This window comes from Aulonocara sp. 'chitande type north' Nkhata Bay, linkage group LG10 (genome assembly GCF_057382095.1).
Source record: "Aulonocara sp. 'chitande type north' Nkhata Bay isolate Kocher_YH1m ecotype deep benthic linkage group LG10, A_spYH_male_GT1.1, whole genome shotgun sequence".
NCBI classification, from domain to species: Eukaryota; Metazoa; Chordata; class Actinopteri; order Cichliformes; family Cichlidae; genus Aulonocara; species Aulonocara sp. 'chitande type north' Nkhata Bay.
The window spans coordinates 3944431-3971933 of NC_141353.1; the positions used below are offsets into that span (position 1 = coordinate 3944431).

At 42.1% G+C, this 27503-nt stretch overlaps 1 protein-coding gene across 2 annotated transcripts; it reads right to left on the reverse strand.

The window, feature by feature from the left end:
• On the reverse strand, positions 1-27503 carry nova1 (NOVA alternative splicing regulator 1). Of its 2 annotated transcripts, none has more exons than XM_086307867.1 (4): positions 26864-27503; positions 19898-20041; positions 8257-8423; positions 1-7884 (listed from the first exon to the last, which is right to left on the reverse strand). In XM_086307867.1, exons 1-4 carry the CDS (start codon positions 27042-27044, stop codon positions 6865-6867), a joined length of 1512 nt encoding a protein of 503 aa, XP_086163993.1. In that variant the 5' UTR covers positions 27045-27503; the 3' UTR covers positions 1-6864. The 2 variants fall into 2 exon arrangements, with proteins under 2 accessions (XP_086163993.1, XP_086163994.1); XM_086307868.1 differs by lacking the exon at positions 26864-27503 and adding an exon at positions 22443-22798.

Consider the following 27503-nt stretch of genomic DNA (forward strand, 5'->3'; position numbering starts at 1 on the left):
TGATGTTAAAATGAACATTTATAATGACTCTTTGTTGCCGTCGCAAAAATAATCTTTAAAAAACAATTCAATTATTAACACTGAAATGCTGACTTCACTGGTAGTCCACGAGTCATAAAACACAACTCACTGAATTTTCTTTTACAAACACAGTACTACAGTTACATTAAATAGTCATTACCGTTAAATCTATTAATGAATAATGTTCAAATTAACTAAATAATAAAATCAATGACACTTTTAAAATCCTCTCATTCCCTCACCATAGTAGCTGTTTTCTTTTTATTAACGGTGTATCATTTAGAAAATATACTGCTTCTGAGATGTTCCTTTAACAAAAGCAGAAAACAGACTGGCAGCATAACAATAATGGTACATGAGCTCAAACATTGTACAATTAGGGTGATGTTTTTCAAGGGGAGTGGAAATGGGACGGAACCATTCCAGTGATCTCACATTTAGAATGTAGGCTGGCGGCCTTTTGGCTCAGTATGGAATTATTTGGCACTCTTGCTGACAAACATTTGCCTTAAAAAGCTTTCGCACTTTTTCTAAAATGGCACAAGAAGGCATTTTCCTTTCTGAATATATTCAGAGGACTTTAAATGCTGTCCTAGAAAGCCCTTTAAGTAGGTAACACTGTGGACTTTCACAGATTCTCCGCGCTCGTCACAGATGAAAGACAGAACTGTCGTCGCTAATATCAAAGAGAACCCAATCAACAAAACATCACTTTGCTTAGGTTGGAATATTTGATCTTATGCTGTCAGTCCATTTTTTTTCTTCTGAGATGTAAAGAACAGAGGTTAAACAACATTAAAACCGAACCCCAGAAAGAAAATTTACAATGGCATGAAAATGTTTGCAAGGTACGGCATGCTTTACACTTAAGCAAGCAGTCAACCCCGCAGAGTAGTCCAAATAACTGGAAATGAAAGAACAGTCTGGCAGAGTTTGACAGTTAAAGTGGCGTAAAATATCCAACACATATATACGAGTTCTCGAGGATGGAAAAGGTCAACAAAGTTCATGGGAGGTTCAGAGGGTCAAACACAATAATGGCCTCATGTGTGGTTGGCAAAGAATCCTGTATTTTCCTCAGACGAAAGGGCTCAGAAATACCTAAAAACCATTTAAAGGGTGGACACGGTAGCAGGTGCTCCGTGTAATGAAACAAATTGTGATATTGTGTTGGCTGAGAGTGTGAGACTCAAGTAGAAGAGGTTTAAAGAGAGGAGCGACCAGCCTTAGCCAGTTTGTAACATTTAAAACCAGTCCTAGCCTTCTTTGTGAAAGGGCTCCGTGGGGCTGGATGGATGTCCCGAATACATTTGGACTGAAAATCAAAAACAAACATCACAGCTTTTGGAATGATACCGCAGCTCGGATAGCGCTCGGATGGGAAGCAGTCAATGCAACAACAGGGGATTTGCAACACAGAATGAGACAGGAACATCACTCGCGTAACTAGACCTTAACCGTTCGAACGTTTCCTCTGATTTTCATTACGTTGAGGTGGCAGAGGCAATCTTCGTGTTTGCTGGTGCCGATTAAGTCTCTCAGACCCGGCCTTTGTGTCAGCCGGACCTCGAGCTTGCATCCTTCAGTCCAGTGTTTCGATGCCAGTGTGCTGGATGCGTTAAAACCGCTTTCAGATTTTGGAATTTCAAAGCAAAAGAGGGATAAAAAGGCATACAGATCCTTTGTGGTTTCACATTCTAGTGCCAAACAATGCACACAGTGATTGACACAGACCTCTGCTGAAGGAAATGTGAAGGAGAAGCCTTCGCGTGAGGAAACAGATGCTACTTTTCGATTTCGTCTGAGACTCCAGCCCTTTCCATCATTCATGAGACCCGACAGGATCAGGGAATAAATAAAGTCACATCATAGCAACAGCAAAGAATGGAAACCAAATCAAATCGACTAAACTGGTTTGCTTCATTTCACACCCAGTATGACCCACTGATCAGTAAAGTGCATTTATGCAACACCAAACAAACAAGATAATGTTGACAGCGAATCGGAAGTTGTGTTAAAACATATCTGATTCATGACTGTGGCCATGTTAGGCCTACCTGACTGTAGCTGAAATCTGTTATTGACATAGATATTCTCTACATGTATTTGACATTCCTGCCCTGAATTTACATTAAAGACCATTTGACAGAACGTAAAATAAAAGAAACAGGAAATGGTTACATTCATAGATTAGATCTGGGCTTTCAAGCTGTGACATAAAGAGATTATGGGACGTGAGGTTCAACCTGTTTGTAAAAGAAACGAATGCCTGATATCCTATAAACACAAGGAGCCAATGCACTGAGTAACATTTTCACGTTTGCTTGTTTCACATTTGTAATACTCCTCACTGTACCTAAAAATCTAACGATGCGTTCAAAGACGACTGACGAGGAATTTTGATCTCAGATGTGTTTTCGTGTGTGTGGGTTTTTTTTGTTTTGTTTTTTTCGGGCCAACATGACAATAATGAGCTCCCTCCCAACTCACAACATAAAATAAAAAAAAAACAACTTTCTTTTTTTTGTTTTCTAAACATGAGGCGAGTAAAACTGAAGTGCTTTACATTTGACTGCATGCAGCGTTATGTCTTTGAACGTTTGCGAGACACCTCGCAAACTTTTGTACGTTTTTTTTTCCTCCATAATTTACTTTGATACCATGCAATAGAAGACGTGCAAAAAGATAACACCTAACTCCACAAACACATTTTTGATTGTTAATGGCTATGTTATGAATGCTTATAACATGTTATGCTTAGTCCATGCTGGCCTATAGAGACATTTGTGAGAAAACAGCAGTACTTAAGCCACAGGTCAAACAAACACACAAGGGATGCATGGAGTGTAAAACAACATGGATCCATAAAAATCACAATCTTTAACTCTTACTCTATGTACCTATGGGATAAAACAACGCACAAAAAGTTCTTTGTCCTTTGTTTTCTTAAGTCATGTATTTGATTATCTTTTCTTAACTTAAAAGACAGTGTTTGATTGGCACTTGATCAGCACTTCTAAACAAGTTATTGATATCTAACATTTGATCGCACATCTACAATTTCAGAAGCTGCAGAGGTCTAGTTTGGCACAGGTTGTACTATGGAGTCTATTATTACTTTTGCTATCTTACCAATACTGTATAGTATTCTATACACCTCGTTTTATGCTCCAGCCTTTTAGAGCATGTTTCTAATCAACAGACCAGACATCTTTTCAACTAAAATATTTTGTATAGTTTACTTATCAAATAGCAGCATTTTCATAACTTACAAAAAGTACATGTAAACCTATTCATTCAAAATCTTAGTAATTTCAAAGGTTCATACAACAGACATAAAACACAAAACAGGACAACATGCTACTATATTGCTTCCAATATTCTTTACATTTTCTTACTGTCAAACTAAATCATCAATGACAGAAATATGGACACCACCGGTCGATGATGAGTCATCGTAATGCACAAACAAATCGCGAAGCTAATCTTAATCAGGCTTAGTTGGCACTCTCATCATCCACACAAATATAACATAGTTTCACATTGTATCGACAACGCTGGACTGCATTTGGACTACAAACTAGAATAGCTACAATAAAGTACATATAGATCATATGACATGACATATTGTATTCCACAGAAATGAAGTCTAGTCATTTTCAGATAAGAGGATATGCATAAAGGATGTCATTGTTTCGGCTTGAGGTCACAAACGAGTTCCCACCTTATTCTCGCTAACCTATGCGCTCTGTCCGTACTATGCTTTCTTTTGGAGGCTGTAACTTGAGCTCAGCCAGTGTATGAATATTTATTCGACCTTGACTCGCTTTCTTTTGGGAAAAAAACAACGCTTCCTCTTCCCTTGAAAGGCCATAGTTCACTATCTAAACCTGTCTGCTTGTTCTTCTTAGAGAGGAAATCTGATACTTTGAGCTGACGCTGCTGGTTGGTCTTGGTGGGTGTCACAGTTTTTGGAGGCAGGTGTTTTCTATGCATGTTAGCCTTGTGAACTTTGCGGCCCGCAGAAATATTTTCATACCCTCATGACCTACAGTGCATAACTTGCCCACCAGCAGCACATCCAACACACCACCCATGAGAAGACAAGACAGGAGGAAGGAGAAAGAGGGGGAGAGCACAGTATAGGAAGAAGCACGGACAGGGAGTAGGACACAGGAGGAATCTCAGAACAGTGAGAAACGACAGCATGCAGGGGAATAAAATGTTGAGAGAAAGAGGAAAGTTAATGAGGGGCAGAGAGAAATAGCGTTTGGCACGATGTATCGATCAGAGAGCCGTCGAAGGACAGCTCTCTGCAGTCAAGCAGTCCAGTTGCATTGATAGAACATATCCTTGTTTTGTGCTTGTATCTTATTACATGCTAAAATTTTGGGCAGTAAAAGGTTAGCCTATGCTGTGAATTCACTGGTGGCCAGATTGGATTAATGGATGACTGCGAAGCCCTCCAGACACATAGTGAAAGGAAAGATTTAAGAAGGCTCACAGCTGTTGCAGTTGTCACGCACAATGTTCAGACACAAAGAGTTATTTCGAATGCTTTCATAGCCATTTGACTTTCAAACATGATTCGTGATAATGAAAAGGCTCTTCATTAAATTTTTCCAAAACATGGGTGTGGTTCTGGTTTTCTTGGACATAACTCAGCACCAACCCTCACAGCTGTGTATTCAGAAAGCTGATCATAGAGCTTGGGTTGATGGGGACAACAATTGAAAGATGCCTTTAGAGCTGGGTGGTGGGGGGGTGTGGACATAACAGGACTGTGCAAGAAAATGCGATGGGAATAATTTGTCGTTGGGAAAAAATGTCTGCTAATTTAAGTGCAGTGCATTGGTAAACAGAAACGTCACAAGATGCTTGAGTATAAATGCTCTTGTGGCAATATCCCTTCTGTCAGTATTGGTAGTTTTTGTGTATGTGACATACATGTGCACATTAAAATATACTTATGTCCCAAGCAGGGATAGACACACCTTACATTGTGTTCTTAATGTCTCACAGTGCAGTCTTCAGAGACCCAGTGTACTCAGGATGAACACTATGGATAGCAGCACAGAAGGAAGCCAAGGTAATCTTCGAGTGCTTGGAAATACTCAAGACAATTAGCCTGCCTGCCTCAGACAAACAATTGCCCATAAAAGACAACAATGCCAAAACATTTTATGTTGTAATATGTGCTTCACTTGAGGTTAGTGAGCGTTAACATGTTTTGGGAACAATAAAAGGCTGCCTGGATGAACTGCAGAATCATCCTTTTTTCCCTTTTTTGTCTTAATGCAAATTGGCAAGGACGGCTCACACAAAAAGTGAATCCAAGCCTCTTTTTTTTTTTTTATTTCAAGTGTCGTTTTACTTCCCTTTCATTAGTGTATGTCTCTTGACTATTTGGTACCCTTAATGTAAAGGCAATAGTTTCTTTGTTCACAGACATTGGTTCATACAGCTTTACTTATCAAAATGCTTTTGTAGTGCTTTGTTCCTTTTGCGAACTGAACTGGTTAGACACACTGCTTGAAGGTAGTCTGAGCTTTCAGTTAAATCTAGGGAGTTACAAATGTCTAAGGTAGAACAAAAGATTTGCATTGAATGGATTTAATTATTAAGACTGGATTGCTTTCTTCATCTTTGATCCTGAAATCGATCGTTTGTCATTACGTGAGAGGCTGCGTCAGATCCAATGGGCTACTAATGGCTGGACGAGACAGCAGCTCTTTTTAAAATAAGTCGCAAGGTTAGTCGCCACAGAGAGATTCTGATTCCATGGTAAAGGAGATATCAACTTAATTCTATAGCACCAAAAATGGGTTAAATGACATATTTCTGCATGTTTTGTGACTGAATATGCAACTATGTTTCAGTGTTTGTGCGTTTGTGGGAGCATCGTCTATGTGTGTTCGTGTAAAATATATTTATACATTCCTGTGTGTCTCCTCTATCCTCTCACATTGATTATTTAACCCCTGAACTATACTTGCGAACAGCAACAGTGAAGTTCAGACTGGGTTTGAGTTATACATTTCTTTCACTGCAACACAATATTTGATCCCTGTAAATAAAAAATAGCAATAGTCTAATAATGTTTTTACATTCAGATCAACCTGCAGTCACAGGTTTAAATAATCTATTTGTGTTTGAATGAGACCATGTCAATAAATAAAGGATGAAAATATAAAATACCCAGATTTAGAAACTTCAATTATGATATGAGCCAGAATTGAACATATGTCAACAAAGATGTTTTTTTTGTTTTTTTTTTTAGAAATTATTCTCAGATTGCTTCCCCATAAACTGAGATGACCTCAGGTGCGTGTCATAAAACCACACCCCTGTTCACAATGCCTTCTGCATTGTATACAACAAGCAAGGTTTGTAAAACAGCTCTATTAGCTGGCTGGAACTTCATCTGACACACTCAACTCACCGGGAGCCGAGGTTTGCAATGAAATTAAAACCAACAAAACCAAACACAAGAAATAAAATAAAAGCTATGAGGTTTTGGAGGAGGGTGAAACCCTTTGGCCTCACCCTTGAATCTGCAGCTTGGCAGTGGACCAGTTCAGCTTACTCTGATCACCATCATCAAAAGGACTCGACACAAACTTTTAAAAAACATCAGGACGTCAGTCCTAAAAACACATTCACATATCACACACACTTATCTTGGTTGTCTCCCCCACCTCCTCCTTTGTGATTCTCTCATTTGATACTGAAATATTGAACAGATATTTGGACGTTTCTTTTCTTCCTTATCCATTATGACTCTCTCTCAATTCCCTTCTATCTCTGTCTTCATCCTTTCCTTCTTTCCTCTTCTTTTTCCTTTTAGCCCACTTTTTGTGGGTTGGTAGCGCGCACGCCCTGCTCGTAGGTGATCCGCTGGCTGATCAGATACTGTGCTGCTTGCGTAGCGGCTGGCGACCCTGTTATGGTAACTTTACGGTTCCGAGTACCAGGAATGAACTCTCCTTTTTTGGAGATCTGGATGCGGGCTCCCGTTAGCTCCTGGTACTCTACCAGCGTTTTCCCTCCTTTCCCTAAGATGGCACCCACCAGATTCTCGGGCACAGCAATCTCAACCACGTCCTTGGCACCATCTGCCAGCTTCTCTGTTGCCAATAGGGAGGAGGCCATCAGTGGGGATGAAGCATTTAGGTAACCGTTGGAAGCCCCAGTAGCAGCTGCTAGAGACCCCAAGGAAAACCCACCGAGACCTGTAGCAGGGTGGCCCGCACTGCTGGAGGCATCGCTAGCATAGGAGGCCAGAAGGTTAGCTGCAGCAGCAGCAGCCGGGTTAGCACTAGCTGCTACTGCAGCAAGGACCCCTGAAGCAGCTGCTGGGTTGAGGCCCAGGCCGAGGGTGTTAGTGTTGTAGCCGTAGCTGGCCAGTGTGTTGAGAGCTGAGGTGATGGCCAGCAGATCATTACCGGATAAGCTGGACACGGCGGCAGGGAAGGCGCCCATTCCTGTCAATCCGGCCTGACCCAGAAGGCTAGAGGCAGTGGCAGCCGCTGCAGCTGCATTGGGCAGCACTTCGCCTGTATTAGCATAGGGGGAGCCAGTGGGGTTGGAATTGGCAACTGGGCCTGAAACATTGGAGTAACTTATGTTGAGGCAGCTGCTGCTCTGAGGGTCCTCCTGAATTTTCTGCACTATGATTTCCACGGCCTTTCGGTTCTGTTCGGGCTCCCCGCTGATGGTTACTACTCGCTCCTGCAGGTTGATGCCTTCTGGTTTCTGTGAGAGCTGCACCCAAGCCCCTGACTGCTCCATCACCGCTTTCACTGTGGCTCCACCCTTGCCAATGATCAGCCCAGCTGTGCTATTGGGCACAATCAATTTAGCCTGTAGAGAAACAGAAACACTTTGGTAGCAATAAAAGATAACATGAGGAATATACCATGCCTCAAATGGCTGACAGAAAGAGGGATGTCTCTCAGTGAGTCAGAGTACTATACCAGCCCCCGCTTTACTCAGCGATTTGTTAATCCCAGGGGTTTAAGCTGCAGCTGCCACACGGCTCTGTCTAGCTATGAAAAACTGGAGGTAAAAATAACCATATACCCTCACATTTTCCTGACCCTACCAGACTGTGGGTCATGGCCCAGAGCACAACTATTACTCACAACTAATAAACGAGGTGTTGTGGAAATGAAGTGTTACTATCACACAGTGAATGCACACCCTGATGACCCCACTAACTGCCTAGGATCTCACCTGTTTGACTCGGTCAGGGTTGACTGTGGTCTGTGGCTGCAGTATGCTGACTGGTTCTGGTTTCTGGGCGCTCTGGGGCATCTCGCGAACTTTCTCCGCAATGAAGTTGTGGACACCATTGAGGGCTTCGACCGTACCCTGTATCAGACAGACTCGTTCTGTTGTTCCTGTTACGAGAGAGCAGGATAGGACAAACACAGCAGAATGGTTACTCTAACGTGCTCTGAGCGGGTACTTGGCAAGCAGATTTAAGGGATTTGGACTGAACTAAAATCTACATTTATGTTAAGATGTCTTGGCAATGAAGACTGCTCTTTGACATATCACAAAGACACCCAATTACTAAGCTATTGCTCGCTTCCTCCATTTATCCAATCAATAGAGAAACAGCTGAAAGACTGAGCCATGCTTGGTTAGCAAGCCATGGGGGGGGGAGAAGGATTCCTCTTGAATGATGTAATACTTTCAGTGCTGTAACACTCAGCTTGTCCTTGCCTTGCAGCTCTAATAGACTAAACACACAGTTGTCCTTCCTCTGGACTTTTTTCTACACCCACATTGATGACCCAACCGGCATTCTGTTGCCATGGTAAAGGGGCTGAGCCATGGAAACAGGTGATGCAACAGTGAGTCCTTTATACTCGCTTGCACGATTTTTAAAACACTCTTCCTTTTGTATCAAGCTTCCTGCTCTGCTTTTCTGTTTTCTGGCTGAAATTGAAATGTCTCTCGATTTCCTTTGCCGGCGTGACACACGGATTACATTTGAGTAAACAATGAAAGCAACATGACCAATGATAAGAACAGCTGAAGAGCCTCATTGTTGGCATTTCCATCTTTAATTAAATTTCAATATTTTATACATATATCTGCATCTGTCCTCCAGCAATTTAGGAAATACTTAGTGAAAATATGTCACATGTTATCAGCTTCATGCCACAGACATGTCAAATAATGTATTTAGACAGTCAATAGGTCAGTCCAAGCATATCAAGAAAATCTAATTGGACAAAAGTTCACATGTACTGCACTAGACTTTATTTCCTTTGTTTCTTTTGGGTTCCTGATAACAGACATTCAGTATTGCATCATGTAAGCAGAACAATAAATGAAACGGCTGGAGACTGGTCCTTTTACATTTTATTAGGTGTGTATACATCGATCAACCACCTATATCAGCCCACGTCACATCAGAGTTAATTTACGTCTCAGAATCGACTGGATTGTTGATATCATCTCATCCAACTAAATTCTTATTGGTCAGACAGTTGACAGTGTTATTCTCATCAGGAGAAAGGCAGTCACTTAACCCATCCAGAGATTGACTGAAATTCTACTCTTGAGTCAGCTCCAAACTAACTGACACCATGTCAATGAAATCACAGGTGTGTCTGGATTTTGACAGAAGTCCAAAAGGCAGATAAAGTGTGCAGCAGTTTCCATATCACAGCTCATCAACCAACAAGTCATATCTAAAAACATTAAGTTACCATGTCTGTCAAATGAGGCGACTGTTGCTCAGAAGGTAGAGCAGGTTGTCTGCTAATCAGAAGATTGGTGATTTGATCCTTGGATCCTCCAGTCTGCACGTCAAAGTACACTTGGGCAACATGTTGAACTCCGAGTTTCCCCCGACACGTCTAACAGATCATGAATGTGTGTTTGACAGTTAGGCAAAGCACTTAAGCATAGAATAAAGGTACTGTGTCACTGGAGGGAAAAGTGGTAAAGAAAAATATGAGGGCTCAATTGGAGTAGAAAAGCACTATGCAAGTACAACTCCATTTATCATATCCCACCAAATGTAATCTTCCAAGCTTTAAGCTTCCATTCTGAACATATCAAAACTAGTATATTTAAACATTTTGGGTTGAATAAAAGTTTTATAACAAGCAGATGCTTTTTACAACTTCACTGCCATCTGCATCTGTCAGCAACAGCAGCTAAACCTAAAACAAGCCTGCTCACTCATGTAAGTGGAGAAAAATCAGAATATGTTACACTTTCTGTTTAAAACAGCAAGAATTAAGCTCAAGATGCTAATAAGTACAGTGTTAACCTAGCGGTAACGCACACACTCGTCACATAAATTGCACCCTGCAGCCCTACTTATGTCTAATGAAGATTTTTGTTGTTTTTGTTCTCCACACACAAAAACAGGAATAAGCTAAATTTCACAATCATTGTACTCTTACTCTTTTAACTCCCACCATACTTTTTCACACAGTTATAGTATATTAGCACCAGTGGCAACAAAAGCTCATTTGGCATCTCTTAGTGTTTTGCTGCACCTGCCTGTCCTTCATGAAATAACAAAGTGACAGACTGCAGCTTGTGCGTGCAAGTGCTTCACTGGCTGCAGACTCTTATGTCAGCACATGTATCACAGAACACTATTAGCAATATTTCATAATGATAATGGATATCATTCATTATATAAAACACACAATACTTTCTAGATATATGCTGCATTGGGGGAAAAGCCCAGCCATTAGAAAATGAATCTGTGACTGAACAGTGGGTGTTATTCCCTATTAAGCCTAATTGCTTCCATTTCTCTATCACGTTTATTAATAGCAAGTATGCTGGAGGAAATGGTAAAAAGATTAATTCTTGTGTATGAATTGAACTTTAATATGCAGTCAGGATACGAACAACAAGGACAAAATCCCAGGAACCAGTCTGTTTGCAAAATTGAATCACACCCACACAGAACTGCGACTTCAATAAATTCACCTTAGCCTGACTTACTATAATTTTTTAGACTGAGCAACCTCATTCCTTGAAAAAGCCCCATAAACTAGGCCATCTTAAGTGATGTAACGCATCCTTAGAAGATACGTTGCCCCGAGTCTTTGTTGTTTCTGCATTAAATGCTGAAGAGGTCCTTCTGCTTTGCTTGCTACAGTAGTTATCAGTTAAACGTCTCTGCTTCTGCAAAGGTTTTCACAGACTGACAATTCTGCTCCCGTATCAATACGGTTGTTTTTGCTAAGAGCACATCTCATGATGTGTTACTATAACTTTTGTCACTAATGAGTCACTATACAGAGGATGTGAAACTGTCTGAATTTTCCCCCCCACCCTTTTCACATCCTCGATTGTGTGCATCAGATGACAGTGTTGTAAGAAAAGCTCCACTCGAGTCACAGAGTAAGACCGGCAGCAACAGAGAGAAATGTGTCAGTGCCCCTGAGATCAAACATCTCAGTCTTCAGCTTTCCCCACGAGACCAGTGACTTAGGTCTTCTATCTCCATCCTAAAGTAAGAAAGTTTCAAAGTTTCTCTCTAGTTGACAGAAAATACACATCTGCATTAGCCGGTCCAAATCGTTTGCCTGATTTATTTAGACTCTTTGCCTGCCACACAAAAAATATCACCCATAATTACTGTCATCACATCAGCAGATTTTCCAAGTAATTATTCACACTACAAATTGAGCCGAAAATTCTTTGTTGGAAAGCTCCATTCTGAATATATTCATGCCATGTTGTTGCAACATGGCATGCCTCTCCAAAATGTAAACACTGATTTTAAATGCGGGGATCTTTTTGTAATCCGCCATTGATATCCACAAATATTCCATTTTTGCCTGACCAAAAGTTTCAGCCAATCCCACTGTCAATCTTTTAAAAAACACAGTAAACACATCCAGCACAACAAAATAAGCCACTAAATTAGACACCAATGCACTGGGTTCTAGGACACTATGAGACAAGTAGTCCCTCTTTCTCACTGTCGGCACTAATGGGATTTCTGTAAGAAAAAGATTCTGTCTGATTTCATGAAGAGCAGCTATTCCAAATATGGTCATATCAACACTAGCTGTGAGAACAGGAACCCCACACACCTGCTGCCCCACCCTTTTGTTTGCAATGGAAAGCTAATCAGGAGGAAGCTGGCTTAAAGCAGTGGCATTTTTTTTAAACACCTAACACTGAAAATGTCTTCTCAATTATTTAAAAAGGATCAAGTTGTCTTTTACTGAAATTGAGGTTAGTAGATAACAACAGAAAACTCTTGTTCCCTAAACAGATCACATTCATTTGCCTTAGTTTTACTGCATATCTCCAGCAGTTCCCCACCAAACCAGTGGTGCCCACACTGTTTATGAACCACTACCTTAAAGGGAGAGTTTAATGTTTTCATGTTTTTTGTTCAAACTGTACATTATGCAAATTATTCTAATAGAATCCAAGCTGAAAATGAGAATAATAGTTTTATGCTACATGACATTTATGACTCAAAAAATAAAAGTACAAAAGTTAAGAAATAAAGTATTTGCAGGTAGCAGAACCTCAGATGGAGGTTCAAAAAGAAATTACCTTTCAGCGTACTGTCAAATAAATAAGGTCACTAACAAGTGACTAGACCAACTGCTAATGTAGCACAAAAGGTAGTGTGTTACAGCCAAGTCGAGGTCTAGCAATACCTGACCTTACAATATAACAAGATCCTTCAGTTGTACCAGTCTCCAATCCACGGCCAGTTCCACCTACTTCCACCCAGGAAAAAAAAAAGACTGGTGCCAAAAAACCTGGAGGGCCCAAGCTTCGAACCAGTGACTAGTGGGTATGGGAGGGGCTACAACAAAAAATAAATTCTGCAGTGGTTGACATAGAGAGGCAGATTGTATGCATCCATTACCTTAACTGCTGCTTGTAGTGCTACATAATTTTTAATTGTTAAACCACTGCTGTAATGTAGGGTGTTACTCAAAAGACAGAACCAGTTTGGAACCAGCGCTGCACTGACTGACATTGATTAAAAATGTCTATTTCGTTGGGTTTAATACTAAGTTATAACATTTAGTATTAGTTTTGCACGGGGCATTTCACAGCTTTCATGGTGTAACATTATATTTACTTTACTCTTCATTCCAAAACCAACCTTTCAGTTTGAGGCTTGCACAGAAGTCCTGTGAAGGACAACGTCATTTGTAAATCTGTGTGCAGACTGCAACTCTGTGCATGGAAATTTCTATTCACGGTTTATTAAGCCATGTGTGCAAATTTACACACAGCTCTTTTTCCCTCGACAAAACCCAACAGGGGGGTGGGGGTCTGTAGTAAACTGACCTCTGAGTGTAAAACTGGTGTCCTTTTAATCAGCTGACCTTTGTCAATCACCAAGAACAGCAGTGATTGTGTTGTTTTTTTTTAATGCAATGATACATCCTGTATTGTACGTGCAGCTCAGGTCATCTTGCTCTCTGCATCATATTAGCACCAGAAAGTAGAACAGCACAGACACAATAGCACACAATTATGAGTCACTGGAGGCACAGCCATAAACCTGGGAAAAGTTCCAGTTTTAATCAGTTTGAAATCCTCACCTATAGTGACACTGTCCATATGGGTGCATGAGTATGTGATGCACATAGATAGTAAAACAGAAAGTTTACTTTAACAGTTTCTTTTTCTGCTCTTCTTTGAAGAAAAGACCTCATCTTATACTCTGTGGAATAGTGGTGGTTTCCAGCATGATGTCATGATTTCTTTATGATTAGACAATGAAAAACATACTTCAGCGACGTCACGACAACCTCATCTGTTCTGTGCTGTACAAATTAAGATGCTGGCTGAAGGCCAACTGCACAAAGTAAAGGGTTGAAATCTGGCTCTAAGTTTATGTTCAAATCCCAAACTCCCACGGGTCTCTTTGCAGCTGCAGCGGCAGGTCATTAAAGAGTCAGCATTCATGTGTTAAAAAGTGAGCACGCAAACTAAAGTTTAGCTAAAGAATTATGTCATGGTATCTGGCCCGAACTCTCCTGACTACCAGGAACCAAATCTGAACAAAACAGTGTGTGGAGAGGAGGGAAGGGGAAACTTGGCGCGTGCTGGAGAAGCTCGGGTGCAGCTGGGAGGGGTCAAGTCCACAGAGAGAGATTGAAATAGGCTATTTCTGGGCCTGCCCTGCTGTCCCCACGCTCACATACAATCATGCATCATCCACACCCTTCACTATCTCCGGTCATCCATCACAGTCGGCCGCAGCAGGGCCCGGTTGTACAGATCCCCTCCAAGACTACTGAATTCACAGTTTGAAGCTGTCCACTGATGGGTGGGTGATGTGGGGAGGGTGAGAACCACTACAGAGAAAACTGCAAAAGAAAATGGCTGCACTGGTTTCTTTAGGATGCAATTTTGAGCGTTGTGAGCGAGCTCAGTCTGCTGGTGGGTGAGCAACAATGGTGTGAACTGTGTGCAATGGCATTAGCATGCTACGCTAACCCAAAATGCAGCAGATTCATCACTGAAGGTCACACAGATGTGGCACGTAAGTTTAGGAATCCAGAAGAATTAAATCAGCATCGTTTAGTCTCCACAGGCTACTTCATAAAGCAGCGCTCTCAACTGTTGTACAGTAGCAGTCCTAATTTGACTTGTGTGGGCCAGAACAACCACCCAATCAAATTCTTGCCAGCTCCCTCTCCCTGAACTCTTCTTCTCACTCAACACGATGATGAGTAGGGGGATGGGCAGAGCAGGTGGTGGCCTATGAGCACATCCAGAGACCAAGCGGGAAATAAGGATATACATATCACTCCTTTCATTTGTTCCAGTGCTTGAGTAGTAGCTGTAATCCATTCCCTCAAAATGGCTGGCCTCCTTTGTTGAGAATTTCAAGCCATGCCCTCCAAACATGTATCCTCTCACCGTGGTTAACAGAAACACGGTGGAAAAATATTTCCCAACACATCCTCATTCTCCTCTCCCCCAGCGTTCAGTAATTCTTTGCCGCAGTCCAGTACATCCAATAGACTATGTGCACGTTAGCATATGCTACTTCCGGTGCGGAAACTCCTGTGGGGAGCTTTGTTTCCGGTGTCCTATTCGCGCCTTGTTTACGGTCCAAAACAAGTTAAGCAAATTAATAAATCAAGCGGCGATTTACATTTCTATAGATGTCTTGGGCATTTACCCAATATATCTGTAAATGATGTTCATCGACTTGTCGATATTTTTTTCCCCCGCGCCTCAGAGCAAAAGAGAAAATGGATTCAAATGTTATATTTCTCAGTATCTGTAAACAGCGGTCCCTCGTTTATCGCGGGTGTTGTGTTCTAAAAATAACCAGCGATAGGTGAAATCAAGTAGACAACTTTATTTTTTGACGGTGCAAAACGTTTCGTGGACATCGTGGACATACAGCACTGCACTTCAGAGTCACACTGCTAACGATTGATGCAGCGATTCTGTACTGTACAGGAGAGACGTCACGGAGGAGATCGTCTGCAGCGATCAGGACGCAGGACATAATGTGACGTGAAAATAAGCATGCAAACTTGCACTAAAAAATCCGCGAAACAGCGAGGTGAAAGGTGAACCGCGTTATAGCGAGGGACCACTGTAATTTTGAAGGCAAATCACAACATACCCTTCGTACATACTAATGTATAGAAACCGTTACCAGCATTCGTTCATTTTTTGTGTGGCTTTTTTTCACGGTTTGTTAACATGCTGTGTAGGTGTGTACTTGACTAGCTGATATCGACATAACGGGGAAACATCTGGTTTGACTATTCTTCACCTGTAGTTTGAATGCTGAACATTTGCCTGTTTAAATCATAAGACCAGTCACTATACAGAGATGTGCTTCTGAATGTGGACGATGTGTCTTCTGCTGCAGTAATGCAGTTCTGCTTGTGTTGAGTGATGTAAACAACTGATCGATCTAAACTCTTTAAATGTCAAAATTGATCATTAGATTTTTTTATGACACAACAGTGGTGAGTGTTCCCACCTTCTGCTCTTTGTAACTTAACGCGATCTTTCCGTTTCCGAGTTTTGGACATGATTTTGGAGTATATCTTCGCAGTAGCGATTGACCGCAAAGTAAAGCTACCGGAAATGTACAACCCCACATCCGGTCTCAAACCAGGAAGTTAGCATTTTCTCGTGCACAGGGTCTGTATATCACATCCAGGTCCCAAAGGAACAGGCCACATTCAAACGATACCGTGTAGTTAAATTAAAGGAACCTTGGGATGATCCTGCTGTCACCAAGCAAATAACCTAATACAAAGTGTTCAGTGTTCAAAACTTCCAAAAAAAAATTTGAGGATAGCATGTAGCAGCTGCTAAAAGCAATTTGAGAACTGTCTGTAAGTCCAATGTGAACACATCTGGAGACTTTCTCACAAATCTACACACCTACATTTCCCATCAAAAGAGGTAATTTGCTCTTCAATACATCTAAACTAAAAGTACACTCCTACACAGGGATTATTTGCTTGCATCAGATATCACAGAAAACATCTGGACCTAATGAGCAGCAAGGCGCTAAGCACCTGTTATTTTTCAGCAGGTTGAAGTGTCCTCTGAGGTATGAAGGACAAACAGCCAGACTCCTCTACAACTCAGGCGTTTTGTGTTTGGAGGATAAGATGGTTCAGCTTTGACCTCCGTATGATAGGGGTCAGTGAGCTGCACGGACATCCGTCTCCTGGTCTGAGTGACACCCTCCAACACAGCTAATGCTTTGGATGCATCTCCTCTGCAGCACAGCATTTGCACTTGCATTTCAGAGGAGGCGAACAAGATGGCAGCCCTGCATAATTTTTCCAGAAGTGTGAGACAGTTGATGTATTGCAATGATATAAATACATATAACAAATAAATGCGCAACCTGCTAGCTATGTAACCGCGCTGAATACGAGAAAGCTTGGCATTTCTTGAACCTGGGTCACCTCCCAGCAACGGGACTTTTGTTCCCTGCAATAATAGAGCTGGGCGAGATATCGATATTTTAAAAAGGTTAAATGTCATGAGAATGAGTTTTTATGGTGTTATAAGATTTCTGAAGTTTAAAATCATCTAATGTCAGCATTCGTCTGGGACCCTGGCAACAAACCACCTTCCAGTGTTACAAGCCAATAAGAATCTTCTCTTTTTTTCTATAAAGAGATTAAGTAACCAATAGCAGCTGAGCTAAAATTCGTTCATAGTCCTGCCCACTCACTCTTTACTTTTTCTGAGGTCAGTGAAAGTGGAGGATCATAGCCTGCTGCTAACAGGGATTGGCTAGATATGCAACAAAGCAAATTTTTATCAACAAAGATCACTATCAGTTTAACTGTAGGGTGTACTTACAGTGTTTTGGGGGCTTGTGTTTTTGTTATACCAGGACCTGAAGCCATTCTAGCTGGTTAAAGCAACCAGATGCTGCTGAAAGCAAAATTTTACTTACGTAGCACAAACCCAAAGGCCCTACATGCAATACTGTCCGTGTTTATATGAAAAGATTTCTGATACATTTTTAAGTATAGCATGAGATAAGCCACAGAGTCATGTGTGGCATCTGGGGCTTGACCCCCAGATTTGAGGATCTGTGACAGCAAATAAAGTAATGAAAATTAAAATAGCCAATAAGTAGACACTTTCATGTTTTCCCATCACCTGAACACCTGTCTCCAGTGGACCACGACAATCCCGTTGTTGATTCATGGGTCTAATGTGGCTTGCGTGTTTAATGTAATTATTAGCTTTGACTGTATGCACACAGGTTAGCGCTCTAGGGAAAATGAAATGATGAAGGAAGACCCTGACCTGTACAAAGTTTAAGGAACAATTTACAACAAATAGTGAACTAGTGAGTGTGTGTTACTATCTGTGATGGTACTTTATGTGCGTCAGTCTACTTTCAAAGTCTACTTTCATGGCCACATTTTTTTTCTTAACTACTATGAAATATTGAATCAAATGTGGCCCGGAACCTAACACACTCAAGACACAGACGTGCTGCTCTGCACTGCTAAAATCTGGATTTTTGTAACTGTAACACTATCTGACAAGCTACTTATTCACATACAAGAAAAAGACTGCGCTAAGAATGTGGCTCTATTTACATGTTAAGTTATCGTTCAGAGAGAAAGAAGCCGTGGACAGTTTTTATTCAGGATTGTATCGGCAGCCATGTCGTCTACTAACCGACTGCACTGCTCCTATTGTCTGCTCCTCTCTGTCATTCACAGACATCTTCCTGAAACGGACAGGTGCAGCAGCTGTTCCAGTACAATTTGAGTCTACAGAAACTGAAACAGCTATTTTAAAAAAAAAAGACTAAAAAAAAACGACCATCTGTGTAGTATGTTGGGCTGATATTTGAATTTTATTCTGGGGACACCCGAGACTTTTAAAATCTGCCTGTATGGGACAATATTAGAGATTTTATGTTACATTACATAAAACGTTTTCTACAGTAAAGCTCTCGTCTCACTGCCCTCTTCAGTATCTCTTTGCTTTAACTTCACTGACAAAGTTCTCCTGTAGCAATCAGGGACACACACACAGCGCCGCTCCGACAATAAGAAATAACTCAAAGTTTGATGCCGTGGGTTAATGTGAACAAAAACAAGAAGCTAGTAGCCAGTGGACATCGCTGAAGAATAAATAACTATTCTTACCTCACAGAAAACAGGGGCTGCTGGTGTGACTTGTGTTTTTCATGCATTTGGATACAAACGAACCATTTAAAACACCGAAGTCACACAAGGTGAGACAACAGCAAACAATCAACTCCCATGTTTTATGCATCTAACCTTAACCTCTTCATGGAAAGCAGCTGACAGTAGGTAAAACTGTGAAGCTTTTCTAGACATACACTGAAACTGTTATTGATTCTATTAATAGACTAAAGCAGTATCTGTAGCAAAGATTTAGCTCCTGTTCGAGTCCATGCCCCTGCCATCGACACACTGACTGTGCACCAGAATCTCATACAGCCCCACTTAAAAGAAACAGAGCTGTGCCTGACTGAGTGAAAACAGTTTAGACAATTAAAAATATATCCTCTAAACATCCATTAAGTCACCTGCAATCAAGCTAGGGTTATGTTTGATTTGTGTTTTTGCCACATGCTAAATAAGCAAATATTCCAATATTTGCAGACGTTAACAAAGTCTTATAAAATCATTTTGGCACTGCGGGTTGTTTGTTAAAATCTTTTTCCTCTTGGGTGTTCAAATAAGCAGATTATCTATAGAAAGGAGTCAGCATTCAACAAACCCTAATCATATGAGCTGCTGGTGACCTGGTAGATTTTGAATATCAAGAAGAAATATGGAAAATGATTTTACAAAACGGTTTCTTAAAAATTGCAGCAGCATTGGTGGAAAAACAAAAGTATTAAAAATGACTTTTACAATTTCTTTTTTGTTGTTGTTAACAGAGCACGCATATTTGCACTTGTACCATATATCAAACGCATATCATGTATCGCCATTCAGTCCTAAAGATAACGAGATGTATTTTTTTCCCCGTATCGCTCAGCCCTGTGTCATAGCCCCGTCACTGCCAGCACACATTTCTTGTTTTTATTTCCAACATCGCTGTCAGCAGGAAAATGTGAAAAAGTAATTTTATAAATTCAAAGAAAGTCTGGAATTGTCTGCCACTGTAACATCTCCATGCATGTTTAGTCTCTCAAGGACAAAAGGATAATAAGTTCAAAGAGTTCATGATTACTGCGTGATTAAAATGTAGTGCAATTATTCCTGCAAAGCCAAATGAAGAGGAAATATCAAAATCAGTCTTCCACTACGACGTCGCTCCTTTGGCCGGGTGATGAGTCAGACGACTCGTGTATATGAGCCTTTGTGATCATCAATCTTAATTACAGAGTGCTCATTCTTACCTGGGTAGAAGTCTTTGGATTTGGACAGCTTAATGGTGGCACCCGTCTCTTTCTGCAGTTGTACGATGGTCTGGCCGCCCTTGCCAATTATAGAGCCGGCTGCATAGCTGGGGATCAGCACCTTCAGGAAGTACTCACCCTCCTCTGGGGAGAGAGACACAAAACGGGAAAGGGTCACATCTTATAAAGCATCTCTGCAATTTTTGTATACACCAAACTGTTACCATAAAAAAAAGACTAGAGTAAGAAAAAATAGCTTTCACATAAAAATTATAACCAAGTTCCTGTATTACTCTGGAAAGATCTAGAAGTAGATTTTGTCTTTTGAGTCTTTGTAGCTTTCAGTACATTCACATTCTATCAGAGATCATGTTCTGTGTCCTGTCCCAGATTTCTTGTAGAGTAAATGATGACCTCCTTTCCAGTTTGCAGAGGTCTAAATTTATCTATTTTCAAGGAGTTTTTGCAACCTCTGACTGAATTCAAAGCCAAACCCAGTGTTACTAATCATTTCTCACACGTGAACAACAGGAAAGTAGAAGGAGCAGTTCAGTCTGAATCTGAAAATGTATCTTGTAAAAAACACAAACTCATTATCCATACAGTTCATGGATGCCAGTACAGAGTGAGCCTTTGTAATTAGAAGACGCGTGGAGAACATATGGGAACCAATCCCACAGATTTGCTCAAAGGGTATACTGCCAAGATGGTCTAAATCTCCTCCATTTTGGAAGGGGCTTCTGTGGCTTACATTTGCTTGTAGCAGTCAGTGAGTGACAGAACGTCAGTTCGAAGAATTTCAAACCCGCGTTTGCCTTTTAGCTTGGGAACTTCATTTTCCTACAGTGGCAATTAAGAATTAATCAACCCCAAAGTGGGCAAAGTGTCCTTCCAAGAAAGCCCCGATCATATTGAGTGTGTAATCTAGTAAAAAGCAAATCAGCCACATATTGAGCCCAAATGTAATAAAAGAACCTGCCAACAATGCATCAAATATGCTGTATTTATAGATGCGTGGCAGCTGGGTTTACCCACTGAATTACTGATTTTATACCAATGACGTCATAGTAAACACTTGATACAGGTGCGTACTTAGTATACCAAAGCACTGATACATAATCTGCCTTGCACGCTGATCTGGATGCAATGACGTCATGTTCGATCCTTTTTCAGCTGCCTCAAGGGTGACGTCACTGGAGCGGGCAGAGATGTAAAAAGGCACTGTCCACGTTTGTCTGAAGAAATTTCTGATGCATTTTCAAGCACAGAGACAAGATCGCTTTTTGACGGCAAAGCCACGGCGTCTGTCACCACATCGCTGCGTCCCGTGTCAAGCCGAGGGTATCGAATGTTGGAGCTTGACCGGCACGGTGGATGGATGGATTGAGGTGGACCAACCTGTTGCCTCAGTCATGCCCTCATTAGAATCAGATGTGAATGAACATGGCACTGTGACATGAAGGGATTTCACAGCCTACACGTTACTTCTTCTTATTGCATTAATATGCCCCTCATGTTTCATTCAGACACAGGCTTGTTGTGGTGCACATCACCCAAAACCAACAGCTCTGACAAATGCACATGATTGCCATGCCATGATGGTTAATTTCACCTAATTGTCCATACTCGTGTGAGCTGTCCAAATTCACAGGACTGCTACATTAATATGAAATGACACATATGAACGTGATGAACAGCTCGTGGTGCTGGTCAATACGTTGGTCTTCTCAGAACAAAAGGATGATTTGCAAAACTCACTCTAATCACCCCTGCTTCTCTCACAATGAGCAACAATAAAATGACCTTGGAGAACAAATAAGCGTGATTCATGACTGACATGGTCGCTGTAAAGCTTTTCAGCCCTCCATCACCCTATCACGAATATTGGCTACCGTAGCCACACAAAGAAATTCATTTGAGTGATGCTGATTGCAGGATCTAAACATCCAACGACCTGTTGTTGACAGACAAGCCCAAACCCACTGCGTAACTTTCTGCTCATCTTCAGCCAGAGTAAACCCAGCAGGGGAGGAAGCCACTAAGATTCCCTCCATCGCCCTTACAGCCACGTTTGCTGTCATTAGTCAATAATTAATTCTGTCCTAGTGTCTGAGATCACAGTAACAGGTTTTAATGGCGTCATGTGGTAGAGTAAACATGGCAATCTGTTGCTGCAATCCGCCAGGGAACGGGAGCAGTGGGGCACATTGGGAAGCTGAGCCAGTGGGGTGTTAGTTCAGACCCCTGCTTCCAGTGCTGGAAGGATGGCTTGGAGACGTGGACTTTGAGCCAAATGTGTTTAGTTAAGTCACTGGAGGGGGGTGGGTCAGAAGGAAATGCCTTGTGACCGTACTCCCTCCTTCTCACTACCCCTCCAAGTACCCATTCTGCATTTCAATGGACTAACCTGCTCCTGACAGCCAGCAAGGACGACGGAACTCAAATGAGCAATAATGAACAAACGAGCTCTCGGTGTGTAAAATTGCATGTAGTCTAGCACGATGGATCAATTCAACAAGTCAGACAAAAAGAGTTTGAGGCTTACCCATTCTGAGATCTGCTGCTTCTCAAGTCCTCTGTCAGATCGCCATCAATGCCGGGACACAATCTCTAAATGGGATCTTAACATTAGCCTAGGCATAGGTGCAATGGTAGTGTTGAGGAATGCGGCCAGTCGACCTTTTTCACCGAGGTCTAATTCATCAGTGGGTGCAGAAAAAGAGATTTCACCGCAGCATCCGAGCCATGCTTGCAGCTGGCCAGAGCCTCAATTGTCCAAGAAAATGCTAATGCAGGCTCTCGGTGTTTTCAGTGAAAGACGGCACGCATTGTTCAAGCCTGCATCGGTTTGAAGGGGGGGGTCTTCCCTGCCGCATCACCCTTTTCACTGCTCTCATCCATATTCATCGAGTGGCCTGTCTGTCTGCAGCAGCACGCAGGACTGACGCCTCGCTCGGCCAATGGGTAGCCTGCTTCCTCCAGCACGTCATATCCCCACCCCCTGATGCCGGTCCCAAAAAATTGAATTTTCTCCCCTACTCCGCCTCTTTTGACGCAGCACTATAAAGTATGGCAGTCCATTCACTCACTTTTTTTAGTGGAAAGTGACAAAGGTGAAGTGGCGGAGGGAGCGGGTTTCAGCGCTGAGCACAGAAGCATGCGGAGTGACCTTCAATAGTGGCTGAAGAGGTGTATGGAGAACATAAGCAGATGATGAAGGAGGTGGAGGAGGAGTGATCTGAGACGGCGTGCCTTACGCCACCCACCCTCCTCCTCTCCTTTTCCCCACCCCCAATCCCTTAGACGGCCATGTTTGAGAGGGCGGAGGGGCTCATCAACCATTGCAAATGGCAGTGCCGCAGAATGGTGGAGGGGGGTGATGAAGCCAATCACTACGACTATAAATCTTACACCGAGAGGTATCTCAAGCGAGCGTAAATGTGTGTAAAAACTGCAGCGTGAGCATGTCAGTGTCTGTGTGTGGACCTGAGGGTGGCAGGTTCATTTTATGGTGATTTCCAGGGAAACTGTTAAAAAAGCAGCCTTTTTCCTGGCTTTCTGATGACTTTCATCCACAAATCAAACCTGAGCATCGTGGCCCATTTGGCTTTGGAGGGAATGCCTTCCAGAAAATTCTAGCAGTCTCATTCACTGAGAGATGCTCTGGTATATAGACACAGTTCCCCTGTAGACTCCACTCCCTCCTAATGGTCTATCTCTCTCTGCTTTTCTCTGTCTTCATTTCTATCGCTCTCTCATTCTCTCTTTAACTGCCACCTGGCAAATTCACAGTCCGCTCACGTCACATCGCTCTGCAAGGGCACCTGTGTCCTTCCCACCAAAAAATTAAAAAAAGAAAAATAGCTCACATTCCACTGCCAACCTTTCCATTAGCAACATTACGAGATCATACCTAATCCCTGAGCCACACAACCTTTTTGGAAGGCACATGCTTGGCAGCAACATGGGCTCAGAGTGTGGGTAATTAGAAAGAGGAACGAATAAAAGATGTTCACTTTAAGGACAGAAGAGCAACGCTGATAAAAGAGGAGCAGTGTTTTTCCTCATTCAGTGTCCACAACTCTTAATGCACAACCAGGGGATCGGCTTTGAAAGAGCACGGCTTCCTTCTCTTTGTTGTAACTGCCAGTCATGTTAATGATCGGTTCGGTAGGAATAGCATGATCAATATCAGACGTAGTCAAGGGCTTGGTGATTACAAGCATGATTGAAGATTATCAGGCTGTCTAGCCCTACTGCTAACAGAAAGGCTGGGGGTTTGCATTGTTACATGCGATGCATGCAGATCATATGAGATGAAACAGGAGGTGACATCAAAAAATGTTACATAAAGCAGAGGGGGGATATTTATGAAACAGCTGTTTTGTATAGGCCGTTACAAACATCTGAATGTGCATTTCAGGTAAGCAAGGATACGCGACTATGTTTCAGTGAAACTGTTAAACTCTGCCTTATTGCTTTGGATGCTTTTATTATTATAAAACACAGTTCACACGTTTGCTGGGATTTCAGTATAAAGGCAGTATATGCTGCAAGGCGGCCATATAGAGGTGCTGCTTGACTATACTCAGGTTAGCTAACTAAACTGCAAATGTTACTACACTGGTTGTAAATTGAATTAGCCTTAAGTTGCCAGGGGCTTTTTAGCATGCATAGCAGCGCATCCTTTAGATTTTAAAGGGAAACACCATTTCATCGCTGACCACAGACCAAACATACATCTTTTCTTCAAAGCTGGACATGCTACAGTAAGCTCATAAAGTTCTTCAATCTTCACATTTATTTATGCACACTCATTATAATTTGCTATGTGAATTATCTGTCCACCGTTTTTTTCAAAATAAGAGGAGGTTTGGGGATGAGACGCTAATGATTACAAATGGGATTTTCACTTTGTTTTCCTTGATAAAGCAATCAGGTATTCTCCACACTGATACAATCTCTTTCAGGAAGTCATCTGAATCACCCCTGAGACAACAAGACAGCCTCTTCAGAGTTAGACGTTCATCAGCACACGATTAATTGTGCGGCTGCGTTTTCTGAAAATACGATGGAGGCGTGATGCAGAAATGAACACAGAGTGGGGCTGGTAAAACGCTGTCTGATGCCATCATACAAAACCCAGCACTAAAAAACCTGAGCTGTCGGTGTAGTGATTTATATATATTTTTTTTAGAATCTACCCAAATGTTCAAAATTTCAATTCACACCACCAGGATGGGAACAATGCGGCAATGTCTCTGTGCCGCAGCTAAATGGTGAAAACTCTCCTAGAAGCAGGAACGCTGCGTGACTTCTCTTTTCTACAGTGGTTTTAGGGGTGCTAATGGATGACATATGGTGGTTGGATGTGTTCTAAAATACTGTCTGGTAGCTCGATGGTCCTTGCGTATCTTGCTGAAATTACATTTCTGGGGTTCAGTGAAGTGCAGCAAAGATGCACTTGTACTGTTGGAAATGGGATATAATGCTGCCATCACTGAGTGCTGGGCTGTCAGGGACACAAAGACAAAAAGAATTTCAGTGACATATGGCGAAGAAACTGCTCGTTCTCTGCAGACGTCTAATTAACAACAAGTTCTCGAATAAGTGGTCCCTGTGAGTTGCAGACCAGAACAATCACGAGCTGGAATAAGATGTACAGGAGCTGGAATCAACCATCCTCACTGCTGCACTCCAGCATCTTACTGACAAATAATAAAGCATGAGCGCTCCACACTCCTCCACAAAAACAAATCAGGATCAATTTGTTCAAATAGCACTGCAGTATTTCTGTAGTACCCTTCTCCTGCACCTCACCATTCCCCCATTTAAAATGACGTTTGCCTTCAATTTAATGCATAGATTCTCATGCACGATTCTGGACTACAGCACCCAGCTCTGCTTCTCAAGCACTTACATGCTTTCAATTAGTGTTCTAGTGTTTTACAGTTGTTCTTTTATCATTATACAGAGGCAAGCTAGAAGGTGGTAGGTCAGACATCATGAGGCTAAAACAATTCCAAACAGATGCTGAGTTCTGGCTCAGCGCACACCCTATAAATAACCTGGGTTTACTAGGAATTGGGCCTGCAAGTGCTGATGAGCACAAACCCTACAGGGTGGTATGAGTTTCATCTGTTGGCTTTTTTGCTCATTTCACCTTAAAAGCACAAAAAAGAAAATAAAAAAATCAGAAAACTCCAACTCAGCATAAATCAGGATTATGATGCTCCAATCTCACAAATCACCAACACAATAATAGGCTCTGTTGTTTCTCCACTTGTTTTAAAAGGCTCACAAATCAACACTAAAGTGTCCAAGATCAAAGAGCAGCTTCCTTTCCAGTGCGCTGCTAAAAGTTTGGCTCACATACTTGTCATATTTGTACTGGTCAAAGGTAAAGGTGAGTGCTTTGCAGATCCTATGACTCAGGGCCCAGGCATCAGTACTGATTCACATTCAGGGTAACGTTTGAAGACTGTGATGACATTTCTGTCACTCCTCCTCAGATTTGTCTATAGCCTCTGCAGGAAACCCGTGCCTAATGTTCCAACAGACACAAACTCTGATGAACAGAGACTTCGGAGAACTTTTATGTTAAATAAGGTGCACACAAATCATCAGCTGTCTACTGAATGACAACTTGCCAGCAAAAGCTCCAGATGTGGAGTAGAAAGGTTGCCGAGTTCAAATTCTGAGCTGACCTAAGATGAGGAGGCCGCTCACTCAGTCGGGCTGCTCGAGCATGCAGCGTATGAAGTAACAGCCATAAACACACTCAGTATCTCAAAGTGCCAAGTGCACAGGTGCTGCATGTTAAAGCCAACATGCCGCCCAGAACTGCTCATATGGGGCTTCGGTATCACACTGAAGGCTGTGCTTTGCCGTTGCGCACAACAAAGGCTCAGAGTTAATGTGGAGAAGAAGAGGTGGATGGGCTGCTGGTTATTGCTTTTCTCTTACCTCCAGTGTTGGTGCGTTTGGTACAGCCGGCCTCCTCAGCCGGAGTTTCCAGCGGCCGTTTGCGGGAGTCTGGGTTATCGGCGTCCATATGGGTCTGCTGCAGGCTGTGGAGATTTGGATTTGTGAATATCCCGTTGTGGTCAACGGCTGCTCCGCCACCACCACCACCGGCCATCATCATCTTTCCTCTCCGGAGCTGTAGATAAAATTGCGCTATTCCCCCGTCTTTCTCACACACTCACAGCGCCCTCATCACCACATAGCCGTGCACCGTGATATGAACGACAAGTTTGGGGGGCTGGAAGCGGTCTCAAAACGATAAACACCAGGATCAGGGTTTCCTCTTTCCTCTGCTCGTCTGGCTGGTCCCTCACGGAGCTAAATATAAGAATTCCATTGAGTGAAATGCGCTCTTTTAATGCGCTCTCCGTCGCTCCAACAGCATGCTCCTTATTGTTGACGCGCAAAACAACCCGCGCCTTAAAATAAAAAAAGCAACCCCACACTCCGAGAGAAGACAAGTGCAACAGCTTCGCAGAGGTGGAAAACGTCTTTCTTAACTTCTCTTAACGCCATACTTCTGTTTTAAGTCCAGTGCGATGAGTGCAGCTGTTGTTATTGTTGCCTTTGTAGTGCAAGA

Excerpts from the sequence above, each read along its gene's own strand:
- nova1 (XM_086307867.1), bottom strand. The coding sequence starts at position 27,044 with ATGATGATGGCCGGTGGTGGTGGTGGCGGAGCAGCCGTTGACCACAAC. Across the intron at positions 20,042-26,863 it reads CAAACGCACCAACACTGGAG|AGGAGGGTGAGTACTTCCTG; the intron begins GTAAGAGAAAAG and ends CTCTCTCCCCAG. Across the intron at positions 7,885-8,256 it reads ACCCTGACCGAGTCAAACAG|GCTAAATTGATTGTGCCCAA; the intron begins GTGAGATCCTAG and ends GTTTCTCTACAG.